Source organism: Dipodomys spectabilis, unplaced genomic scaffold (genome assembly GCF_019054845.1).
Source record: "Dipodomys spectabilis isolate Male_0828 unplaced genomic scaffold, ASM1905484v1 ptg000233l, whole genome shotgun sequence".
NCBI lineage: Eukaryota > Metazoa > Chordata > Mammalia > Rodentia > Heteromyidae > Dipodomys > Dipodomys spectabilis.
Genome location: NW_024870910.1, coordinates 1,792,644 through 1,814,357, shown reverse-complemented (window position 1 = coordinate 1,814,357; position 21,714 = coordinate 1,792,644). Strand labels below are relative to the sequence as shown.

At 51.5% G+C, this 21,714-nt stretch overlaps 1 protein-coding gene across 2 annotated transcripts; it reads left to right on the top strand.

The window, feature by feature from the left end:
- The first annotated feature begins 2,415 nt into the window (after nt 1-2,415).
- On the top strand, nt 2,416-20,747 carry Synm (synemin). 2 transcript variants are annotated; one of them, XM_042698581.1, is made up of 5 exons: nt 2,416-3,295; nt 7,898-8,022; nt 15,108-15,178; nt 15,877-18,305; nt 19,152-20,747. In XM_042698581.1, the coding sequence occupies exons 1-5, from the start codon at nt 2,483-2,485 to the stop codon at nt 19,467-19,469; spliced, it is 3,756 nt and encodes a 1,251-aa protein (XP_042554515.1). In that variant the 5' UTR covers nt 2,416-2,482; the 3' UTR covers nt 19,470-20,747. The 2 variants fall into 2 exon arrangements, with proteins under 2 accessions (XP_042554515.1, XP_042554514.1); XM_042698580.1 differs by having other exon boundaries at nt 15,877-20,747.
- The last annotated feature ends 967 nt before the right edge of the window (nt 20,748-21,714 follow it).

Genomic DNA, 21,714 nt, shown 5'->3' with positions numbered 1-21,714 from the left:
GCGGGAGAGAGGGACTGGAGACTCACACCTGTAATCCAAGTCTGTATCAGCGACTTGGGAGGGAGCCATTTTACCTGAATAAGGGAACAGGATCAGAGAGGCTGTCCTTTCAAGGTCATGCACCAGGATGCCAAACTCAGTCTCCCCCCCCACCCCACCCGCCACCATATTGTGCTCAGCTCAATCCTTCAAGTTAGACTGGCATAGGCTTCTTTTCCTGTCTGGCCAGATGCCAGGAGCAAGTGTACCACTCCATCATGAACTTAAGATGTACAGGAAATAACACGTTTGTGTTTTCTGTATCTAATTTCTACTTTGAGCCTCTATTTCCAGTGATGGGTAATTTAACCATCACAGCCAGGCTGCACAGCCTCCAGCGCCCCCTGCAGGGAGGTTGGTCAACGCCTGGCTTCCACAGCACAAGACGCTGGCTGGAGATGGAGCCCAGAGTACCTTCTGCAGGCTCCTTCCAACCTGGGCCGCCCTCCAGAGCTCCAGGATCCCCCAGGCTCAGCCAGCACCCTAGGGTGCTAAGGATGCCTTGCTTCCCATTCTTGCTGTTTCCTGATATAAATAGCCCTCTCTCTCCATCCAGCCCCTTACTCCCTTCCCTTTGGGAGATCAAGTCTGTTCCATGCTTGCAACCGCTAACAATACTTCCATCCCCCAATTTAGGAACTGTGTTTTTCTGTGTGTCTGTGTCTGTGTGTGTGTGTGCGCACGCACACACACACATGCGCATGTGCATGCCATTCCTAGGGCTTGAACTCAGAGCTGAGTGCTATCTCTTAGCTTTTGTGCTCAAGGCTAGCATTCTACCATTTGAGCTACTGCTCCACTTACAGCTCTCCCTTCCCTCCCTCCCTTCCTTTCCTCCCTCCTTCCTTCCCTCCCTTCTTCCATTCCTGCCTCCCTCCCCCTCCTCCTTCCCTCCCTCCCTCCGTCCTTCCCTCCTTCCTTCCTTCCTCCTTCCTTCCTTCCTTCCCTCCCTCCCTCCTTCCCTCCTTCCCTTTCTTTCTTTCCTGTTAGTTGGAGATCAGAGTCTCATGGGCTTTTCTGCCCAGGCTGGCTTCTAACAGATCCTCAGTTCTCAGCCTCCTGAGTAGCTAGGACTGCAGATGTGAATTGCAGGTGCCTGGCAAAACTGTGCATTCTCAGGCAAATTACTCAACTCCTTGAGCCTCAGTTTTTCAAGGATTAAGTAAGATGTGATTTTGGAAAATGAACAAACAGTACTTGTGTTTCCTCCTCCTGTTTCCTGGTGGGTTCTCTCTTCTCTATCTGGGTAGCTCTACACTGCGGCAGGATTTCAAGCAGAAGTGAGACAGAAGGTTGTGACGTTCAAAATCCAATACCTCGAAGGGCACAGAGCAAAGAAAACCTCATGAATCAGAGCAAAGCATCCTCCTAGGAAGAGCCGCAGATGCGGGAGGAGCTGGCTCACCTTTGCCTGCCCAGCCAGGCAAAGCCGGGCAGGTTTCCGGATGTTAACCTGACGAGTGCGGCTCAGTCCAGGGGTTTGTGGTCCAGTGGCACTCCGGAAGGATGCCCTGAGTGCCCTCCCCTGTCCCTCCCCTGGCCAGGCAGGTTTGGGGAATGTCACTGCTGGGTCCTCTCTGGGCTTAACGAGCAGGAACTGGGTGCCACGAGCACCTGGCCACAACCAAGCCCTCTGTCCCACACCTTGGTGCAATTTAGCCATGACAGAGTGTCAGGGGATTCAGACCCGAGAGAGAAACCTCTACCGCCTGCAGACTGCTTGTATTTTGGTGCCCATTAGTGGGACTTGAACTCAGGCCCTCGGACTCTCAGCTTTTCAACTCTAAGCTAGAGCTCTACCACTGAAGCCACTGCTCTATTTCTGACTTTTTGTTAATTAATTGGAGATAAGAGTCTCACGCACTTTCCCGCCAGGCCTTCTATAGATATAATATATTATGTATAAAATACATTATACACACGCACACACATATAATAGAGCCATGGATGATGTCCCAGTATATCTCACTTTTTCATCCATGAACCCTAGCGCTTTTGGGGTGCCGTGGGTCTGCGTGAGAGCCCTGGCCCTTGTCCCTTCTCGATGCCTTGCAGGGCGATGGAGTCACAGCCAGAAAACAATCCCACCTTCGTCCTGCACCCATGTACCTGCGACCCAGGAAGGGGTCAGCGTCGACCCTGCGGTCTGACTGGCAGGGGGCGCTGTCGAACCGCAGTGGCCGCGCGGGCCGCTTTCTGATTGGCTGGAGGTCGCGGGCAGCGTTCTGATTGGCTGGAGGCCGCGGGCCGCGCTCTGATTGGCTGGAGTCTCTGTCCGCTGCTTCCCACCCAGTCCGCTAAGTGCCAGGTCTCGCCCGCCACGGTCCCAGTCTGCGGGACTCGGAGGCAGCGGCGGGGCCGGAGCGGCGGGGCCGGAGGGGACAAGATCAGGGCGGGAGGGCAGACACCGATCAGCCGGCCAGAGCCCCGCACACCCAGCAAGATGCTGACCTGGCGGCTGCAGACCCGGGCTGAGAAGGCCGAGCTGCAGGAGCTCAACGCCCGGCTCTACGACTACGTGTGCCGGGTGCGCGAACTGGAGCGGGAAAACCTGCAGCTGGAGGCGGCGCTGCGCGGCCGGCGCGGGGCGGAAGGGCTGCGGGCCGAGGATCGGGCCCGCTGCGCCGAGGAGGCGCGCGTCCTGCGGCTGCAGCTGGACGAGCTGAGCCGGGCCACGACGGTGGCCGCGGGCGAGCGCGACGCGCTGTGGCGCGAGCTGCTGGAGCTGCGGCGTCTGGACGCGGAGGCCACGGCCGACCGGGGCCGCCTGGAATCCGAGCTGGGCGCCCAGCGGCGGGAGCTGCAGGAGGCGCTGGGCGCACGTGCCGCCCTCGAAGCCATGCTGGGCCGGTTGCAAGCCGAGCGCCACAACCTGGACGAGGCCCACGAGCGCCAAGTGCGGGAGCTGCGCGCTCTGTCCTCCGGCCTGACCATGCACTACCGAGCCGCCCGCGGCCCCGGCCCCGCCGCGGCCCCGCCGCGCCTGCGGGCGGTGCACGACAGCTACGCGCTGCTGGTGGCCGAGTCGTGGCGGGAGACGGCGCAGCTGTACGAGGACGAGGTGCGCGGGCTGGAGGAGGCGCTGCGGCGCGGCCAGGAGAGCCGGCGCGAGGCCGAGGCCGAGGCGCGGCTGTGCGCGCAGGAGGCGGACGCGCTGCGGGCTGAGGCGCTGGAGCTGGAGCGGCTGCGCGCGCAGCTGGAGGACGAGCTCCTGCGCATGAGCGAGGAGTGCGGGCTGCAGGCCGAGGAGCGGCAGGTGGGTGTCTGGGAACCTCGAGCCCTCCCGGGTCACCCAGGCCCAGCCCCCGCCGCGCACGATCGGGGCCGTGGGGAGACCCAGGCTTGAAGGGTTCTGGAATGACTTAGAGCCCTGGGTGCAGAGAGCTGCTTTATCTCTGGACCACAGGGCCCTGGCATCTCCCTGAAGAAAAGTGTGGTCCTTCGCTCCCAGTGACATGCATGGGGACAGTCCTCAGCATCTCGTTAGATCTTGGCGGGACTGGACACATCCTGGCACACGATCTTGTTAGTTCTGGGTTCCTTCGGCTTCCTGTGTTCTATAGATTTGGCCCCTAAAGTGAAATAAGCAAGTTCTCTGACTTCCCAAAATGGCAAAGACATTTCTTACCTAGATGGTGCTCGATCTTAAATAGGTTTCCCCAAACGGTATTTTATTAAATTTATTTCCATGCAGTACTTGCTTGGGGTTGAATTTAGGGTCTGGTGCTTGCTAGGCAAGCAGTGTGGGTTTTTGTTTGTTTGCTTGTTTCTTGTGTGTGTGTTTTTTCTTTGTTTTTGTTTTGCCAGACTCATTTCCCGCAGCCGGCTGCCGCTCCCGGTGTGGCTGTTTATTTTTTATTGGTTTGTGTTTGGGGCGGGGAGGGCAGCAACCAGGGCCTAGCTGTTTTGCTCACAGCATGAGCTGACATCAGCTCTCTGGGCAATGTTAAAAGGATGGGAAAGCAGGTCCCTGTGGGATGTTATTACAAGTGCAGAGGAATATACACAGTTGTCATTCCAAAATGGCCCAGCCCTAACCCTCTGACATCCCCTGGCGACACCTGTAGCTGATTTATTGTCCGCACACCCGTATAGTCCAAGTGTCTGGCTCCTGCCCTGGCCTGCCTCAGCTGGGTTTGGAAATATTCCCAAGTCACACTATCACTGTTTCTCAGGAACATCGTTTCAAATAACAGGAACACAATTTCAGAAAGTGTTTTTGTTTTGTCTTTTTTGGACCAGTATAGGGACTTGAACTTATGGCCTGGATGCTGTCCCTTAGCTTTTTCCTCTCAAGGCTGGCACTCTACCACTTGAGCCACAGCTCTTCATCTGGCTTTTGGTGGTTAATTGGAGATACGCGTCTCTCAGACTTTCAAGCCCAGGCTGGCTTCAAACTGTGATCCTCAGATTTCAGCCTCCTGAAAAGTAGCTAGAATTACAGGCGTGAGTCACCAGCACCTGGCTGTTCCATGTGGTTTCATGGGACATTAATTTCCAAACACACACACACACACACACACACACACACACACACACACACACACACACACACACACACACCCTCCACTCCTGGCACAGGAGCAGTGCAGCAGAGGCAGCAGCACACAATTACAGTTTCTCCTGGTCCGTCGGTCCCCTGCATAGTTTGTGAGGGAAAGAATTTCCCCAGGAACCCTGGGAAGAGAGGTCCTTTGCATGTCCTATGTGCCTAGTCTGTGGGCAGTGTTGTTTGCTGGCCTGTGTCCCAGGTTTGCCAGAGCAGAGTTTGCTGAACAGACTCACAAGTTCGCAGTACTTAATATGGCTTGGGTCAGGCGAAGCCTGAGGAGCATGCCGGGAACGGTACACAGAATCCTCGATGACATTTGTAATTGATGCCAGCCTTTCTGGGGAAACATGGAGGTTTTTCTCGTGGGAGTGAGGACTTAGCCACTAGGATGACTATTTGTGTAAAGGAAAACTTCCTTTTGATTGGAAGGGGTATGGGAATAGCCACATGGTTAAGTTTCCTATTGGGGCCTGAACTCTTGACTCTGTCACCAGGCAGGTTAAGCTCTTAATCACTTTTGTGACTCTGAAACAAGGTACTCATAAGAGTCTACATTTATTCTGGGTGTTTTGTTGTTGTTGTTGTTTGGTTTTGGGGGGATCCCTACTGGGGTTTGAACTCAGGGCCTGGGTGCTTTCCCTTAGCTTTTTTACATAAGACAGATGCTCTGACCCTTTAGCTACAGCTCCACTTTGGGCTTTTTGCTACTTGGTTGGAGTCTCATGGGCTTTGCTGCCCATGCTGGCTTGGGCAGTGTGATCCTCAGATCTCAGCCTCCTGAGTAGCTAGGATTACAGGCATGAGCTTGACAAGGGGAAGCTCAAGTGAGGTGAGGAGAAAGTTCATTCCTTTGCCACTAACAGCAGCACACTTTTCCTGGAAGAGTTGGATCTCATTCCTGCCCCCAGAGTTCTCCTTTCCCAGGTTTTGACAGCATTAGGTACAACCTTTTGGTTGGGATTAGCACCCGGTGTCTGAAGCTGCAACACTTCTGGCTTGGGCCACAGTTTACAAACTTCTGGCAAAGCGGAGCCCAAGTTCAAGGCTTCCTTCCCTCAGGGGGATTGCTTGTGATTCCTGGGGAAGCCCTTGGGAGCCAAGAAGCTCCCAGTTCCTCTGTTCTGCCTCCCAAAGCCAACAGATTTCCCGCCAAGTGTGGGGAGCTCTGACTCCCATGTTGATAGGACTTGAACTGTAATTATTTTTAAGGCCCACATCCCCCCTTCATATTTAGTGACAATCCAGACCTATTGTGTGTCCCTGGGAGGATAGAAGCCCCACTGGAGCGACCCCCGTGGACTGGCTGGGAAGATTTGCGGGTGAGGAACTGAGTTCATCTGACCATGGGGGGAGGGGGAAGAAATGACAGATTCTCAAATATTAGTGCTTAGGCATTAAACTTCCTATATTAGAAAGGACACACACTCATTTATAGCACATTTCATATTCTAACCTTGTATTTGAGTATGTATTTGCCTCTGAAACAGGGAAACAGAGTTTTAATAGTGATGCTTAACTATAGAAAAGATGTGACTGTCCTGGCTTCTTGCTGAAAGTAAGGGCTGGCAAGAGGCTGGCTTCGGCCAACCACTTATCTGCAGATTCGGTCAGTGTTTGGGGTTTGTTTTACGTAAAGGGACCTGGGACATTAGCCAGTCATCTGTAGATTTATGCCTTGGTCTTAAAAGCTAAGTGAGCTTTGCTTATATTTGTTTATTCATTTATTTTTAGCACTTTTTTTTTTCATCAGTCATGAGCTCTGTCCCTGGAGCTTTTTCCACTCAAAGGTAGCACTCTACCACTTTGAGCCACAACGCTACTTCCAGTTTTCTGGTGGTTACTTAGAGATGAGAGTCTCACACACTTCCCTACCTGGGCTGGCTTTGAACAGCAATCCTCAAATCTCAGCCTCCTGAAAAGCTAGGATTACAGGTGTGAGTCACCAGTGTCTGGCTTATTTTTAGCACTCTTTATGTTTAATGAGAACTTTGAATAATTGTTGGCTTAGAGATGGAAGTGTCCTTGAATGCAAACTATTTGCATTTGTCATGCAGTTTTTTAAAAATGACCAATCAACCCAGTTGTAAGATCCAGCGTGAGTTCGTCCATTGATTTCTGGCATTCTGTATTTATTGTGGTCTCTTTCTATCTTACTGTGAGCCCAATAGTAGTGATGGAGTTCCAGCAGCATTGAAAAATATATTCCTTTTTCTCTTAGACCTATAGTTTTAAAATTCTACAAAGGTAAGCATTCGTAAGTGTGGCTTAGTTAGCTATGTTCCCCTTACAAAAGTATATGGACTAGAGAGGAGCCCTGATGGCTCACACCTATAAGATTTGAGGATTGAAATTTGAAGCCAGCCTGAGTAGAAAAGCCTGTGAGATTCCTATCTCCAATTAACTAACAAAAGCCACAAGTGGAGCTGTGGCTCATGTGGTAAAGCACCAGTCTTGAGCAGAAAAATTTAAGGGCTATCTCCCAGGCCCTGAGTTGAAGCCCCAACATGGGAACAGAAACAAAAGCATCTGGAGGGCTGGGAAGGTAGCTCAGTGGTAGAGTGCTTGCCTACCATGCATGAAGCCCTAGGTTCGATTCCTCAGTACCACATAAACAGAAAAGGCCAGAAGAGGCTCTATGGTTCAAGTGGTAGAGTGCCAGTCTTGAGCAAAAGAAGCCCAGGGACAGTGCCTAGGCCCTGAGTTCAAGCCCCAGGACTGGCAACCCCCCCACACTGCCCCCAAAAGCGCCTGTGGACTTCTGCAGTGTTGACATATTTGCTTGGCTATGCAGATCATTGGGCCGGAGGCTGAATGCAGAGAGAGCAACAAGCCAGATGAGGGGCCTGACCAGGTGGGAGGGGCCATGTTAGAGTGCGTGCACTGACCAGCAAGCACTCTTCAGCTTCCCCCAGCCCTTTCCCTTCCAGGTTGTTTTTTCACCATCTTGGACTTGGGTCTTCCTATCTCCTCCTCCTGAGTAGCTGGGATGACAGGCATTGTTGTGACTCATGGCTTATTTTTTTCCCCATCACATCTAGTTGGATGTATTTTAATAGCCTGGTTAGGTGTATTGGCTTTCTGAGCAAACCAGTGTCTGAAATAGAGGTGAATCTGAATAAACTCAGCCTGTGTTATGATCAGAACGGCCCAACGAAGAAGCCAGGGTCCTACCAAAATCCTCCGCGCGTAATGCAACCCACCTTCCAGTTAGAAGAGATTGTGTCTTTGAGATCATCTTCACATGATGACCGCTCGTGGTGTCTTCCATCCAGGTCGCAGATATAAAAGCCCTTCTGTTCTCTCTAGAGGGTGATTGACTGTCTGGAGGAGGAGAAGGAAGCCCTCACCTTGGCCATGGCTGATCGATTAAGGGACTATCAAGAACTTCTGCAGGTGAAGACCAGCCTCAGCCTGGAGGTGGCGACCTACAGGTAAGGATGCTGCAGCCTCAGAGACTTCTGAGGCTTTGTGAAAAGCAGAGAGCAACACCCCCCCCCCCCCCCCCCCGGTGTGGCCAGATAACAGTGTTCAGGGCCAAAGGGAGGAAGAGCTGGGGTGTGTTCAGATCCCATTGGAGGATCCCCAACCCCCCACCTCCCAGCCACAGCACTCGCTGAGCCGTGCATCCTCCTCTACTGATTCTGTGTCCTGGATTACAGTTCAAGGGCTTTGTATGCGCCAACTCATTGGATCCTGGGAGTTAGAAGCTGTGTTTTCAGGTGAACAAATATAGCCAAGGGACGTTTTAGAACTAGAAAGTGGAGGTCTAGAAAGTAGAATAAGAATCCTAGCTACTCAGGAGGCTGAGTTCTGAGGTTTGAGTTGCAGGGGAAAGAAAGTCCATGAGATTCTTATCTCTGGGTAAGCACCAAAAAGGCAGAAGTAGAGCTGTGACTCAAGTGGTAGAGCACTAGCCTTGAGTATAAAAACTCAGAGACAGTGCCCAGGTTCTGACTTTAAGCCCCAGAGAAAGGGTGAGAGGGAGGGAAGTAAGAAAGGAAGAGAGAGGGAGGGAGGAAGGAAGAAAGAAAGAGGGAAGGGAGGGAGAAAAGGAGGAAGGGAGGGAGGGAATGAAAGAAGAGATGAAGATAGGGAGGGAAGTAAGAAAGGAAGAGAGAGGGAGGGAGGAAGAAAGAGAGAGAAAGAAGGAAGGAAGAAGGAAGGAAGGAGGAAGGAAGGAAGGAAGGAAGGAGGATCAGGACTCAGGACATCCATCTACCTGTTGAGCCATTGCTTCAAATGGCTGAGCACAGACTCTCCTTATTGCTGTGTCACGAGCTCACCATGGAAGTCTTGGGCATCTGGCTTTACGTATTGGGTTATCCACACCATTTCTGATGGTGGGAAGGTCCTAAGGGCCTTTGAAGGGGCTGGGCGCTGAGCAGGGCACAGAGGCGGTCAGTTCTGCACAGCAGGCTGTCCCCTGCCACCCTTGGGGTGGCCCTTGCTTTTCCTGCATGGCCATTTATTTTTGACTGGAGGTGATCTCCTTCTGGAAGCTCTCATTCGAGAGAAGATTTCTCCAAGGTGGGTGGGATGGGCCTGTGTTAGTAACATCTCAAGTTAGAACATCTAGTCCCCACAGAGGGAGTTGGATTTTTCTTTCCTTTTCCTTTTTGTAATTGTAAGGTAAATTAAATATACCAGGTCTAATCAGGTAGCCAATCAAGAGAACACCACTTGGTATTCAGGCTGAGGTCTGACCTGGGTTTAGGTAGGGAAGGGGCGGGGAGAAGGTGTGGTCAGGTGAGGGAAGGTGTAGTCACAACTGGATACAGATGTGACCTCAGGGCCTGGGACCCTCCCACAGTCTGTTGGGAGTGATGGGGGCAGCCCAGGTATGCCAGTTACCTAGGTAACACAGGTACTGGGCGGAGACTTAGCCAAGAGGAGGAAGGAATCTGCCTCCCCCCCCCCCCCCCCCCAGGCTAGACCTTACAGTAATGGTTCTCTGGCTTGGAATGGAGACTCATTCTGTTCTCTGTCTCTCTGGAATGTCCAGACCTTTCCTTCCGTCACTGGGCCTGGCCTCTCGTTCTCAATCCTAAAAAAGCCAGGAGTGCTCAGCAGGCACTTATGTGCGAAGTCAGGACCTGCATTTGCTGCGGGGCGCTCACAGCCTACCGAAGCCACTTAGCTTCTCCCAGGAGCTCACATTGACTGGGAGCCATTTTTGCTGGAGGCCAGAAGCCAGACAGTGGGCAGGGACAGAGCAAATTGTTCCTGTCTGCTTCGGTGATGGATTGACCGGGCCATGTCCTGTGGACTTAGAAGTCTCTGTGCTTCTCAGGAGGGGTGTGGGGGTGGGGAATGAGCTATGCCAGGAACCTGAGATGATTCTTGGCCCAGTCTTGGTACAGGTGACTGGGTCGGAGGGCTAGCATCGCTCCAGACCTCCTGCCACCCAAGATGTATATAGATGGTTAAATAGCCTAACTCATTTCCTTGTATAAATGTGTTTTGTTTGATTCCCCCCCACCCCCCGTAGTCTGTGCCATGGCTCAGGTTCTAAGGGCAGGGGTGGGAACTCGTGTTTATGTCAGTGTATGATCTGATGACCCATAGTCTTTGCAAACTATGACCCACCATCTTTAAGCAAGTCGGCCTCCTTCTTACCCTTGTCTTACCGAGGACTATCAGCTCCACGAGGCTAGACTTGTTCCCCCTACTGGCTTCATGCTGATTTGCCACTTGGCTTTCCCTGTGGTGGCCATGACCACACAAACTGCTTTGTTGACAGTCATTGCCCTGGGACTCATTAGGTTGAATATCTTTTATAGAAGAAAGGAAAAGGACGATGGCTGTTGAAATTGTAAGGCATATTTGCTGCAGATTTTTGTTTGGCTTTGTTTATCGGTTTGTTTTAGTATTAACAGGGTTTTTAACTCAGGGCCTTGTGTGAGCCACACATCTAGTCCTTTGCGCTTTCATTATTCTGCAAATCAAGTCTCACTCTGTGTGTGTGTGTGTGTGTCTGTGTGTCTGTGTGTCTGTGTGTCTGTGTCTGTGTCTGTGCCCAGCCTTGGATCAAGATCCTGCTACTTCCATCCCCTGAATAGCATCAATTGCAGCACTGGATTTTTGTGCTGCAGTGTATCTGCTGAGCAAGGCCAGTTCTCAATGGGTCTGAACTCTTTCCCAGCCTGGATAGGTTGCTTTTCCTACAACTTTCACAGGAGAAACATAAATCATTACAGAATATTGAAACATGATTTCTAAATATAGGCTTCTAACTTACAAATGAACAGAGAATTTGATAGAGTAAGTAAGATATTATAGAATGAAAACCAAGAAAACATCAAAGAGTTCAAGAATGAAGCTTTCCATCCAACATTGTGGATGGCAGGCTAGCCCTGGCTGGCAGGTGAACATGGGAATGAGATCTTCCAGTGTCTCTGGCCCCTGGCAAATCTTCGTTGTTCATGTTCTGAGGAATAGCAGAACAGCCTTTGTCTCTCTGTTGATCATAATTTTTTGCCCGTCCCCGCCCCTCGGCCCCCAGTTTCTAGTATTGACCTAGAGATGGCATTGGGGATGTGAGTTCCAAATGAACATGAGAGAGATCAGCAGCGTCACTGGATTCTTCTTTATCTGAATCTGTGGCTCTTCTGACCCTTCAAGGTTCAGGTCCTGATGTTGCCTGTGGGAAGGAGAGGCCTGGCTTGTCTCTCCTCTCCTACCTCCCATCCTATGATGTCCCTCATGTGACCAACCAGCTGTAGAATAAAAAAAAAAAAGTCTGGGGTAAGCCAGGCTCCGTCTGTGGACACACCTTCCATGTGTTCCATGCAGAGGTGCAGAGAGGCAGATGTGCAACCTGTAGACTCCCTTCTTTTACTCATAGCTCCACACCTGCAGGCAAATGCCACGGGAACCAGCCCTGGCCCCCGGGACCACAGCAAGCTCCACACAGGTATCCCTTCTGGAAGCATCCTCTGCCTGCCTCTCCCCTCCCTCTTGCCCTCATTTCTGGGAGGTATTCTGTGTGGTGGCCTGGCATCCCACTGTGCCAAGCAACAGCGGATATACCACGAAGTTCCATTAGGATCATCTATCCTAGACAGACAGCCCCCAGTGTGGGGCTGGTTAAGACGCTGGGTGGGCCATTAAAGCCTGGGACCTGGCCAGAGGCCACATTACTGCTCAGTTCTGTTCTGTGGATTTGTGTGGGAGTCCAAACCAGGAATTGGATTTTCTCATAACTTCTCTGGTTTGCCTGCTAGACAATCTGCCAGCCTGTGGAACAGCGTGAAATGCTCACTAATAGCTTGTGATTCAGGAGCTTGGCATTTCTCTCTCTGTGGCCTCGGGGCAGTTTTCCTCCATTGCTCTCAAAATAGCCAGATTTGGTGGGAGCCTCTGAGCACACTCCCTGTATTTCTTGAAAGTTGGCCGCATCTAAAGCAGGCTCCCGTTTCTCAATCCTCTACTGTTTCAGGAGGCTGAGATCTGGGGAATCACAATTCAAAGCCAGCCCCGGCGGAAAAATTCTACACGACTTTTCTTTGCAATTCACCAGCAAAAAAGCCCCATCGAGAGGTGTGGCTCAGGTGGTAGAGCTCCCAGCTCTGAGTGGAAAAAGCTGAGCCAGGCCCCAGAGTTCAAGCCCCAGAATCAGCACAAAACCAAAACCAAAAAGTTGGGTGCATCTGTTCCTTTGGCTCCAGGCACACAGGCACTCTGGGGGTGCCTTTCAAGCCTGGTGCTGGGTGTTCCGGTGACATGTGCCTCTGCCTTGTGGGGTCTAGCTCTTGGTAGGGCACAGATGAGGGATTGGGAGTGGTTAGGGACGTTTAGGGTGACATCCAGCAGATGGCTTTTTTCTTCCTGAATCTGGCATGAAGGCCTTGCCTGCAGGATTCATGCTGTGACGTTCAGATGCAATGTCCACCATCCCTGGCCTTACGGTAGTCCTGGGACCTGGCAGGGGAGAGGGTGGGAGGGCAGGCTGCGAGGATTCCAGGAAGCCCAGGGCCTTTGGTGAAGAACTCTCTCCAGGCTTCCCCTGCATTGCTGGTGGAGGCCAGGCCCTTTGGGAGCAGCCTGGCTTTTGTAAGCACATGGATATGAGGTAGATAGGAGGAGCTGAGCGGGGCCAGCCCTGCTGGAGGAAGAGGCTAGGGCTGGGTTTCATTCTTCCTCCAGACCACACACCCCAGCTGGCTCCCCACTCAGGAGCCTGGCTCTGTAGAAGCTTGGAGATGCTTTGATTTAGGGAGACAGGCGCAGAACGATTCCCTATGGGATGGTGGGCAGACAGATTTCATTGAGTCCCTGGGGCCTTTCCCCGCCGAAGGTCTTCTGTCCTGACTCAGGGAGCCTGCTCCACGTGGCTTATGGCACCTGAGGCTTGCTTTGAGCAGGATCTGAGTGGAGACTGGCCCTCTGTCCTTGCTGTGTTCCGGCCTCTGGCTGTAGGATGCTACCTCAGCGATCCTGGGTGCACGTCCGTGGAGCTGGTGCTGCTCAGAGCATTCCACTTACTCCACAGGCCTCAGAGGTTTCTTGGCGATGGAAGCTATTTGTGCTCCTGGCACCCAAACTGCTTGGTCATGAGGGTGTGGGATTAATGGATGGGTGTTGTGTTTCCTGGCCTCCATCCTGACTGGAAGGACTGAGGCTCTGGCCTTCGCCTCTGGTCTTTCCACATGGGTGCATTTTAGTCACTGCTGATGTGGCAGCCCTCTAAATGCACCCCCTTGAGCACTGTGTGTGTGAGAGAGACAGACACACAGGCACAGAATGTGTGTGTGTGTGTGTGTGTGTGTGTGTGTGTGTGTGTGTGTGTGTGTGTGTGTGTGTGTGTGTGTGTGTGTGGTCTGTGTGTGCTAGTCCTGAGGCCTAGGCACTGTTGCTGAGTTTTTGTGCTCAAAGCTAGTGCCCTACCACTTGAGTCACAGCTCCACTTCTGGCTTTTGTGGTGGTTAGCTGGAAATGAGTCTCATGGGCTTTCCTGCTCAGGCTGGCTTAGGACAGTGATCCTCAGATCTCAGCCTCCTGAGTAGCTGGGATTACAGGCGTGAGTCTCCCATGCCCAACTCCTGTGGGCTTTTTGCCTTTCTTTTAGCTGCCTGCAAGAGGGTCCTGCCTCTGTGGGCATCATGTAGAATCATCATCTCAGTGGAAATAAGCCTTTGTATGGTTTGCCTGAGTCACCAAGCCCCGGCGGGGATCTAGGCTTCCTCTTCTGTTTTCCTGCCTGGCTCTCGCTGGTAATAACCAGCATTTCCCAGTGGGCTGTGCTTCTGGATACCCTTTGTCATTCCCTGTATATTTCTGAGAGCTGGACTTAACAGACGCCCTTGTTACTCTAGCAACGAAACCACAGAGCTCACAGCCTCTGGCGGCCTTGAGGTCTCTGTTGATGGACACCCCAGGACTCGACTCCTGCATCAAGCTGTGGCCTTCAGGCCACTCCTTTTACAATGCCAAACTCTGGAGAATGATGATACTTTCAAAATGTTGGAGTTAGGCATAGCTGAAGAAGCCACCCAGTTGGGTACTTCCCAACATTTTTTTAAAATTCATTTTTAATCCGTTATTAAAAAAAAAACAAAACCAGGACAACAGTGCTACCCTGGAGGCAGAGAGGCCTTGGAGTGTGGTGTGTGTGTGTGTGTGTGTGTGTGTGTGTGTGTGTGTGTGTGTACCTGGGGGTCTCTAGTTCTTCCTTTTCAACCTGCTTGCCTTTGTCTCTTTTCTTTTCTTTTCTTTTTCATCTCCACAATATCTTCATAGGTCTGGGACTTAGCTTGGTGGTACAGCACTTGCCTGGCTTGTGCAGGTCTCTGGATTCCATCTCTAGCATAACACACACACACACACACACACTATATTCCTATAGACCACACACACACACACACACACACACACACACAGTATATTCCTATAGACCACACACACACACACACACACACACACACACACACAGAGTATATTCCTATAGACCCCAGTTTGAAAACCACAGACGCAGCCCAACTGCCCAACTTGGAGCAATAATGCCACTCGCCACTCTGCTCCATCAGCTCTGCAGGCTGCCTCTCCCAGATTCCCTCGTGATTTCTGGTGGAGGGCTGCAGCTGTATTGGGATGCTGTAGCCCAGGTAGAGTGCTGACCTGAGCACTGATTCCCAGAGAAGCAAGATCTCCCCTCCTCAGCCCATCTTATCCAGTGCCACCTGGTGCCTGCCCTTCCTGGGGTGGGCGGGGTTCTCTGTACTTAGATCCCCGGCCCACACATTTTCCTCACTTCGCTCGTATCTGTTGGGCATCTGCCAGGCAAGCACCTCTGTGTGGGTTCCAGGGACCTGGCAGGGAGCAGAGCAGTGGAGCGTGGCAGGGGTGGGGGGCAGCTGCAGCCCTGAGGTGCGGCCCTGGGCCCAGCCACCTCTCCCTACAGTTCATGGCATTGTGACAGTGTCCTCACTGGCCAATACTGTCTAGGGATATTTTATAATAGAGGCGCAATCTTCCATTTTCAATGACTTTTTTAATGACTTCAGAAATATTTTTGCAGAGCCTTGTTGGAAGGAGAAAGCAATCCGGAGATAATCGTCTGGACAGAGGAAGTTGCCAACATGCCACAAGGTAAATAAATGTAAAAAAACTGACTAACTTCACGGCAAGAAGACAATCTGCTCATGTTCAGTATAGATGTGATCTCTCTCTCTCTCTCTCTCTCTCTCTCTCTCTCTCTCTCTCTCTCTCTCTCTCTGTCTCTTTGTGCTAGTCTTGGCCCTTGAACCCAGGGCTTGTGTGCTATCCTTGAGCTTTTTGTGCTCAAGGCTGGTGCTCTGCCACTTGAGCCACAGCTCTACTTCCAACTTTTTGCTGGTAGATTGGATAAGAGACTCACAGACTTTTCTGCCTGGGCTGGCTTCAAACTGTAATCCTCAGATCTCAGCCTCCTGAGTAGCTAGGATTATAGGCATGAGCCACTGGTGCTGGCAGTCTCTAAGCTTCTTAAAGGGTTATAAAGACCTTATATTTGCAAACTAAATCTACTTTCACAGCTGCATACTATGCCTGAGAAAGAAGCTATGAATCAAGATTTCTAGTTGTGAACTTTGCTATCAGGCCTTAAGTTTTACAGACTTCTGTAGGGGAGGGGGGGGTGTCTCCCTTGCTTTTTGCCTGGACTAGCATCAAACTGCATTCTTCCTAATCTCCAGCTTCTGAGTAGCTGGGATTACAGGTATGATCCACCACACCCAGTAGACTTTTAAGATGAATGAAAGATAATGATGCCTATCCTTGTAATGAACTCTTCCATTCCATTTCTGCAGATTTCAGAAACACATCCTACCACTACACTGACTCACTATTACAGAGGAAAAATGAAAGAAATCTGCTTCTAAGACAGAAAGCACCCCTGGCATCCGTAAATCACAGCTCGGCTCTGTATTCCAACGGAGTCAGGCACCTGGGGTCCCAGACAGCCACACCTGTCAGAAGTGCAGCCACACGAGGAGTCCTGACCCCAGGCTATTCTTCCTCCACTACCACCCTGCAGGAAAACGCTTATGAAAAAACCATCAAGAGTCAGACCAGTTTCAGAACTGTCTCTCCAACCCTCGGTCTTGGAAGAGATACAGATGCTTACGTGAAAACATTCCCTAGTAGACCGAAATCAGAAGGTACCAGAGACATCCTTGCTCATTTGGCCCACGAGTCACTCCGTGAGGGCCGAGACAGCAGGACGGGAGCCGGGGAGCGTGCTCGGTCACACGAGAGGAGTGTCATTCTGGGAAAGAAAATAGAAGTGGAAACCACCAAGGAACAGGAACGCGAGAGACCAGGAATTGTCCAGATAAAACCAGAAAGGAAAATGTTCGATTCTAAAGAGAAGGCATCCGAGGAGAGAAACTTAAGGTGGGAAGAACTAACAAAGTTGGATAAAGAAGCGAGAAAGAGGGAAAGCCAGCAGTTGAGAGAGAAAGCCAAAGGGAAGGAAGCATTGAAGGAGAAAGATGTCAAAGGAAGAGAGATCCCAATTACTCTAGAAACATCCCAGGGCACCCAACCGGAAGTGTCCATGAAAGGTCTCCAGACACTCAGGAAGAAGGATGCAGGTGACAGCCAGGACACGGAGGCGGTAAAAAGAGAGACTAGGTTCAGGCTGGACACCAGGCACACCGCCAGCTCTCTGCCAGGTGATCCCATGACCGAAACCATCGCTGAAAACATTGTCACCAGTATCCTCCAGCAGTTCACCCAGTCTTCCGATGCAGAAGTATCTGCCGATTCTTTCCCAGACACAAAAGTCACTTTTGTGGGCAGGCAGGAGCTTCCTGGTGGCAAGAAAACCAAGACGGAAATAGTCGTGGAATCCAAACTGAGGGAAGACGTAGATGTTTCTCAAGAAGCCGGCCTAGATTACCTTCTGAGCCAGAATGTCAAGGACGTGGGCCTGAAGGGGAAATCGACCGAACAGATGATAGGAGACATAATCAATCTGGGGTTGCAAGGGAGGGAGGGGAAGGCAAAGGTAGTCAATGTGGAGATTGTGGAAGAGCCCATGAGCTACATGGGTGGCGGGGAGTCCCCCACCCCCTTTCAAGTGGAGGAGGCTGATGACATGACTCCCAGCTCCATGGGGATTGTCGAGGAAGAGGAGGAGGAGGGAGAGACGACGGATGTCCCATTCTCCGATCGCCAACGTGAAAAGACCAAGCAGGCCTGGAAAAACAGACCTCTGGTGGAAGAAGTGACAGAGGCAGGTGACTCAGAGGGAGAGCAGAGTTATTTTGTGTCGACCCCCGAGGAGCACCCTGGGGGGCTTGGCAGAGACAAGGACGAAGGCTCAGTGTACGGGCAGATCCACATTGAAGAAGAGTCTACCATCAGGTACTCCTGGCAAGACGAGATCGTGCAGGGCACTTGTCGGAGAAAGAGGGGCCACGTGACAGGTGAGAAGGACAGGGATGTGGAAGCTGTGGATATCCTGGCTCCCCCCTTAGGGGGTGGCCTGGGTTCTGCCCACTGGAAGGAAGAAGCTAGTGGTGAAGTACACGCAGAGCCCACAGTCATCGAGAAAGAAATCAAAATACCCCACGAACTCCACACCTCCATTAAGCGTGTCTTCTCCAAGGAGCCCCGCCACGAGCTGGTGGAGGTGATCGGGCAGCTGGAGGAAACCCTTCCCGAGCGCATGAAGGAGGAGCTGTCCGCCCTCACCAAGGAGGGCCAGGGCGAGCCAGGGAGCATGTCGGTGGACGTGAAGAAAGTCCACACCTCCGGGGGCGGGGCCGTGACCTTAGTCGCGGAGGTCAACCTGTCACAGACCGTGGATGCTGACCAGTTGGACCTGGAGGAGCTGAGCCGAGATGACGCTGGGGAAATAGAAAAGACGGTTGAGGCAGTGGTCAGAGAGAGCTTGATCAAGCAACCCAGCCGGACAGCTGGCAGCCCGGACAACGAGGAGGGGACAGAGGTGCCAGTGGGGGGCATTCGCTTCAAGCGCTGGGCCACCAGGGAACTGTACAGCCCATCCGGTGAGTGGGATGACACCAGCCAGGCCTCTCGCAGCACTGACCAGCCCACCGTCCAGGGCCCAGTGTCAGCCACTGTGGAAGTCAGCAGCCCACGGGGTTTTGTGCAATCTCACGTGGTAGAGGATATCAGCCAGTCTGGGAGGCACGTTAAGCTAGGCCCCACTGCCGTCTGGAGGACCGAGCGGGTCTCCCATGGAGCAGCTGGTGCAGAGGTGTTGGAGGTAAGTGGGGACCTGAGGCCAGCAGGCAGCTCAGTGGGTGCCAGCAGCTCTATGAGGTTCTTTCCCTCAGCTTCCGGTCAAAGTCAGTTAGCGCCGGAAGTCATCTTCCCAGGTCCTGACCCGGAAGAGCCTGGCCTGGCCGGGCAGTCTACAGATGTTGACACATCTGGAAGGCGCAGCCCCTATGGTTTCCAGCAGTTCCATGCTGAAAAGGAAATTCACTTTCAAGGTCCCTTTTCTGGGTCAGCCAATGTTGGGGGTAACTTGGAAGTGGAAGAGTCAGTGGGTACTCACACTTCTGTCAGGCACCTCCAGTTAGGCCCCAAAGAAGGGTTCAGGGGGGAAATCCAGTTCATAGCCCCCCTCCCCAACCAAGTGGGACGGGGGACCAGAGAGGAGTCACCAGGGAACAGTACACCCGTGACACACATTACCACGGAGGAGATAGTTTCCCAGCCGGTGGAATTTAGTGACTCTGGGTGCACCTTCCAGGGAGATGGCTCAGCAGACGCCATCCCGGCCACTCAGGGTCATGACATTGGTAGGAAAGTGCTCCTGACTGAACAGAGAACATTCCAGAGGCTCATTTCTGAATCTCCAGGGGGGCAGAGAGCAGGGGACGCAGGCACGGCAGTGTCGTCGAGCTGGAGTCGGTCCTCCAGGCACATTCGGCTAGGTCCCGCAGAAACTAGAACCTCTGAACACATCGTCAGCCACGGGTCCATGTCCAAGACATCCACATTTGGTGGTGCGGTGGCCTCCTCAGAGCTAGGCAGGGGAGATGACAGTCATAGCCCACTAAGTCCCATTGCACTGGGGCCCAAAGAAACTTCATTTACCTTTCAGGTGGACCTGAATAACGCAAGGGCGAGCCCCAGCCGAACCCCAGGGGCAAAGATGGAAGCAGACGCTTCTGACTCTGGTAGCTGGAGAGCCACAGACAATAGGGACGATCAAGAAGCGGGCAGGAGCTTTCAGCCTTCTGTTGGGGATGAGCGTCAGGCCCGTGCAGAGCAGGGGGCAGAGCAGGCTGGGTTTGACAAGATGGTGCAGCTACAAAGAATCGTAGACCAAAGGTCGGTGGTTTCAGATGAAAAGAAAGTGGCCCTCCTCTATCTAGACAATGAGGAGGAGGAGGAGGAGAGTGATGGACATTGGTTCTGACAAACTGACCTGTTCTGATCTACCTGGCATCTTGTTTGGAGGCGTGCCAACACGGCTAAAAGGCTTTCCTTAATCTATGGCATGGGAAGAGGCTCACGATCAAAACTTCCTCTCTCTACATTTTCTTTGGAGAACTCCAGGCAATGTCAAGTTCACTTCAGATTTAATCGGTAAAGGTTCCAAGGGTAATTTGTGCCCTTAAGGGCTTTGGAATTTCATTTTCCTATTGGAACTTTTACAAAATATTTCTTAGTCTTTTTAATTTTTTAAAAAAAGTTGCCTTTTCGAACTTGGTGACGTATAGTTAATGCCCATAAGCCTAGCTACTCAGGGAGGCTGAGATCTGGAGGATCATGATTAGAAGCCAGCCTGAGCAGAAAAGTCCTGAGGGATTACATCTCCAAGATAATCAGCAAAAGGCTAGGATGGAGGTGTGTTTCAAGGTGTGGCAAACAAGTAAAATGTCCTGAGCTCAAACCTTGGTACTGGCAAAAAAAACAAATACAAACAGCAACAACAACAACAAATCCACCTTTCTCTGAGTTTTTCTCCCCAATTGTGTGGAGTTTCTCACCCAGTCACAGAAACAGTTTGCAACTCTTTGAAGCTATAATTACCTATAAACAAGATGCCTACCACATTAACCTTAACCAGATTGAAATAATATATATTCAAGAGTAGATTTTTGTTTGCATGTGCTAAATGTGAAATAATAGTCATAAATAATAATAAACTAACATTTAAGGGAAAATACATTTTTCTCTTTTTCTATGTCTTTTCAAAAAAGAAATCATGTAAAATAAGCAAGACTGTCTGTTACAAGTATCTACCAAATGATTTCTTTGGGAGACAGCTTTTCAGAGATTTAAATTCATTTTAAAGGCTGGAGTGAATTGCTTTCTATGTGTAAAAAAAGTTTGTGGAGCGGACCGCTGTAGTCTAATGTGGCCTTTTGAATCTACCTTCCTGCTGTGTTCATAGAGGTTCTTCTCAGGGTGGGGGAGGGTGGGAACGGCTTATAGTATAGTTTCTTGGTCATGATGCTGGGTCATATGAAGTACTGCTATCTGAACACTCCATTCCTGCTCTTACCTAAGCTCTAGAGTAGCCAACAACTGTCAAGGTCTTTGAACTTGAGCTTCTCCAAGCCTTAGCCTTCAGCAGTAGAACAGGACCCCCCATTCAGCAGTGAGAGTGTAGAGCTGCTACCCAGATGGCAACTCATGCTTGTAATCCTAGCCACTCAGGAAGCTGAGATCTGAGGATTCCCATTCAAAGCTAGCCTGGGTAAACAAATTTAAGAGACTTTGATCTCCAATTAACTAACAGAAAGCCAGAAGTAGAGGTGTGGCTCAAATGGTACAGTGCCAGTCTTGAACAACAACAAAAACAACAAAGAACTAAAAAGCAAGAGTGTCAGGCTCTGAATTCAAGACCCAGTACTGGTACATGCACATTAAAAAAAAAAGAAGAAGAAGAAGAAAAGAAGTGGATGGTGAGCTTCAAAGAAGCCATTCTGAATACCGCCCTCCCCCTCCATGGGATGAAAGTCTTTCTGAGCCTGAAGAACAAAGGGAAAGCAACTACTTCACACCAACTTCATGGGCATGTTCTGCACTTTCCACACAAATCATGCAGTGTGTGTGTGTGGGGGTGAGACCCCCCCAGGATGGGCCCTGAAGGATGACAAAGGCCCTCTTTCTCCCCCTCATGGGTCACAGATGTGAGCCTCCCGATGTGTGTCACTGTGCAGATGAAATTAGGATAGCCAGGTTCGTTTGGATTCATTTCTCATCACACACGGGGAATGCGGTTTCCTAGCTCCCATCTTTAAAGGGTGTAGCATCGCATTAAAAATAGCCTCTCTAGCAGCACAGCATCGTTTTAGTCTAGAGCAGCAGCTTTCTCCCGGGATGGTGGGCCTGACCACCATGCGCTGGGAAGGAAGGATCCGAACTGACACAACTTTCAGGTACGTTATGAGGATGGTGGTAGGGCTATGGCATGGGAGGCCCCTCTGCATCCTGATGCAGGTGACATCCCCTGGGTCCCATTATCAGCTCTCCATTAGGGAGGGAGGCAGGCAGGTTAGAGAGAGCCGGTTGTGAAGGGGAGTATAGAATGCGTTCTAAGGCAGTCTATGGGGGCGGGGGGGGGGGGGGAGGATCACAACTCAAGGTGTAGAAAGGAAGATGATTTATGTCCAAAGCTTGACCTTTCTTTCCTATCTTTGATTGGAGCTAGT

Bases quoted from the DNA above. Each gene is read 5' to 3' on its own strand.
- Synm (XM_042698580.1), top strand. From the start codon at position 2,483: ATGCTGACCTGGCGGCTGCAGACCCGGGCTGAGAAGGCCGAGCTGCAG. The intron at 3,296-7,897 runs GTGGGTGTCTGG...TGTTCTCTCTAG, and splicing joins TGCAGGCCGAGGAGCGGCAG to AGGGTGATTGACTGTCTGGA. The intron at 15,179-15,876 runs GTAAATAAATGT...CCATTTCTGCAG, and splicing joins AGTTGCCAACATGCCACAAG to ATTTCAGAAACACATCCTAC.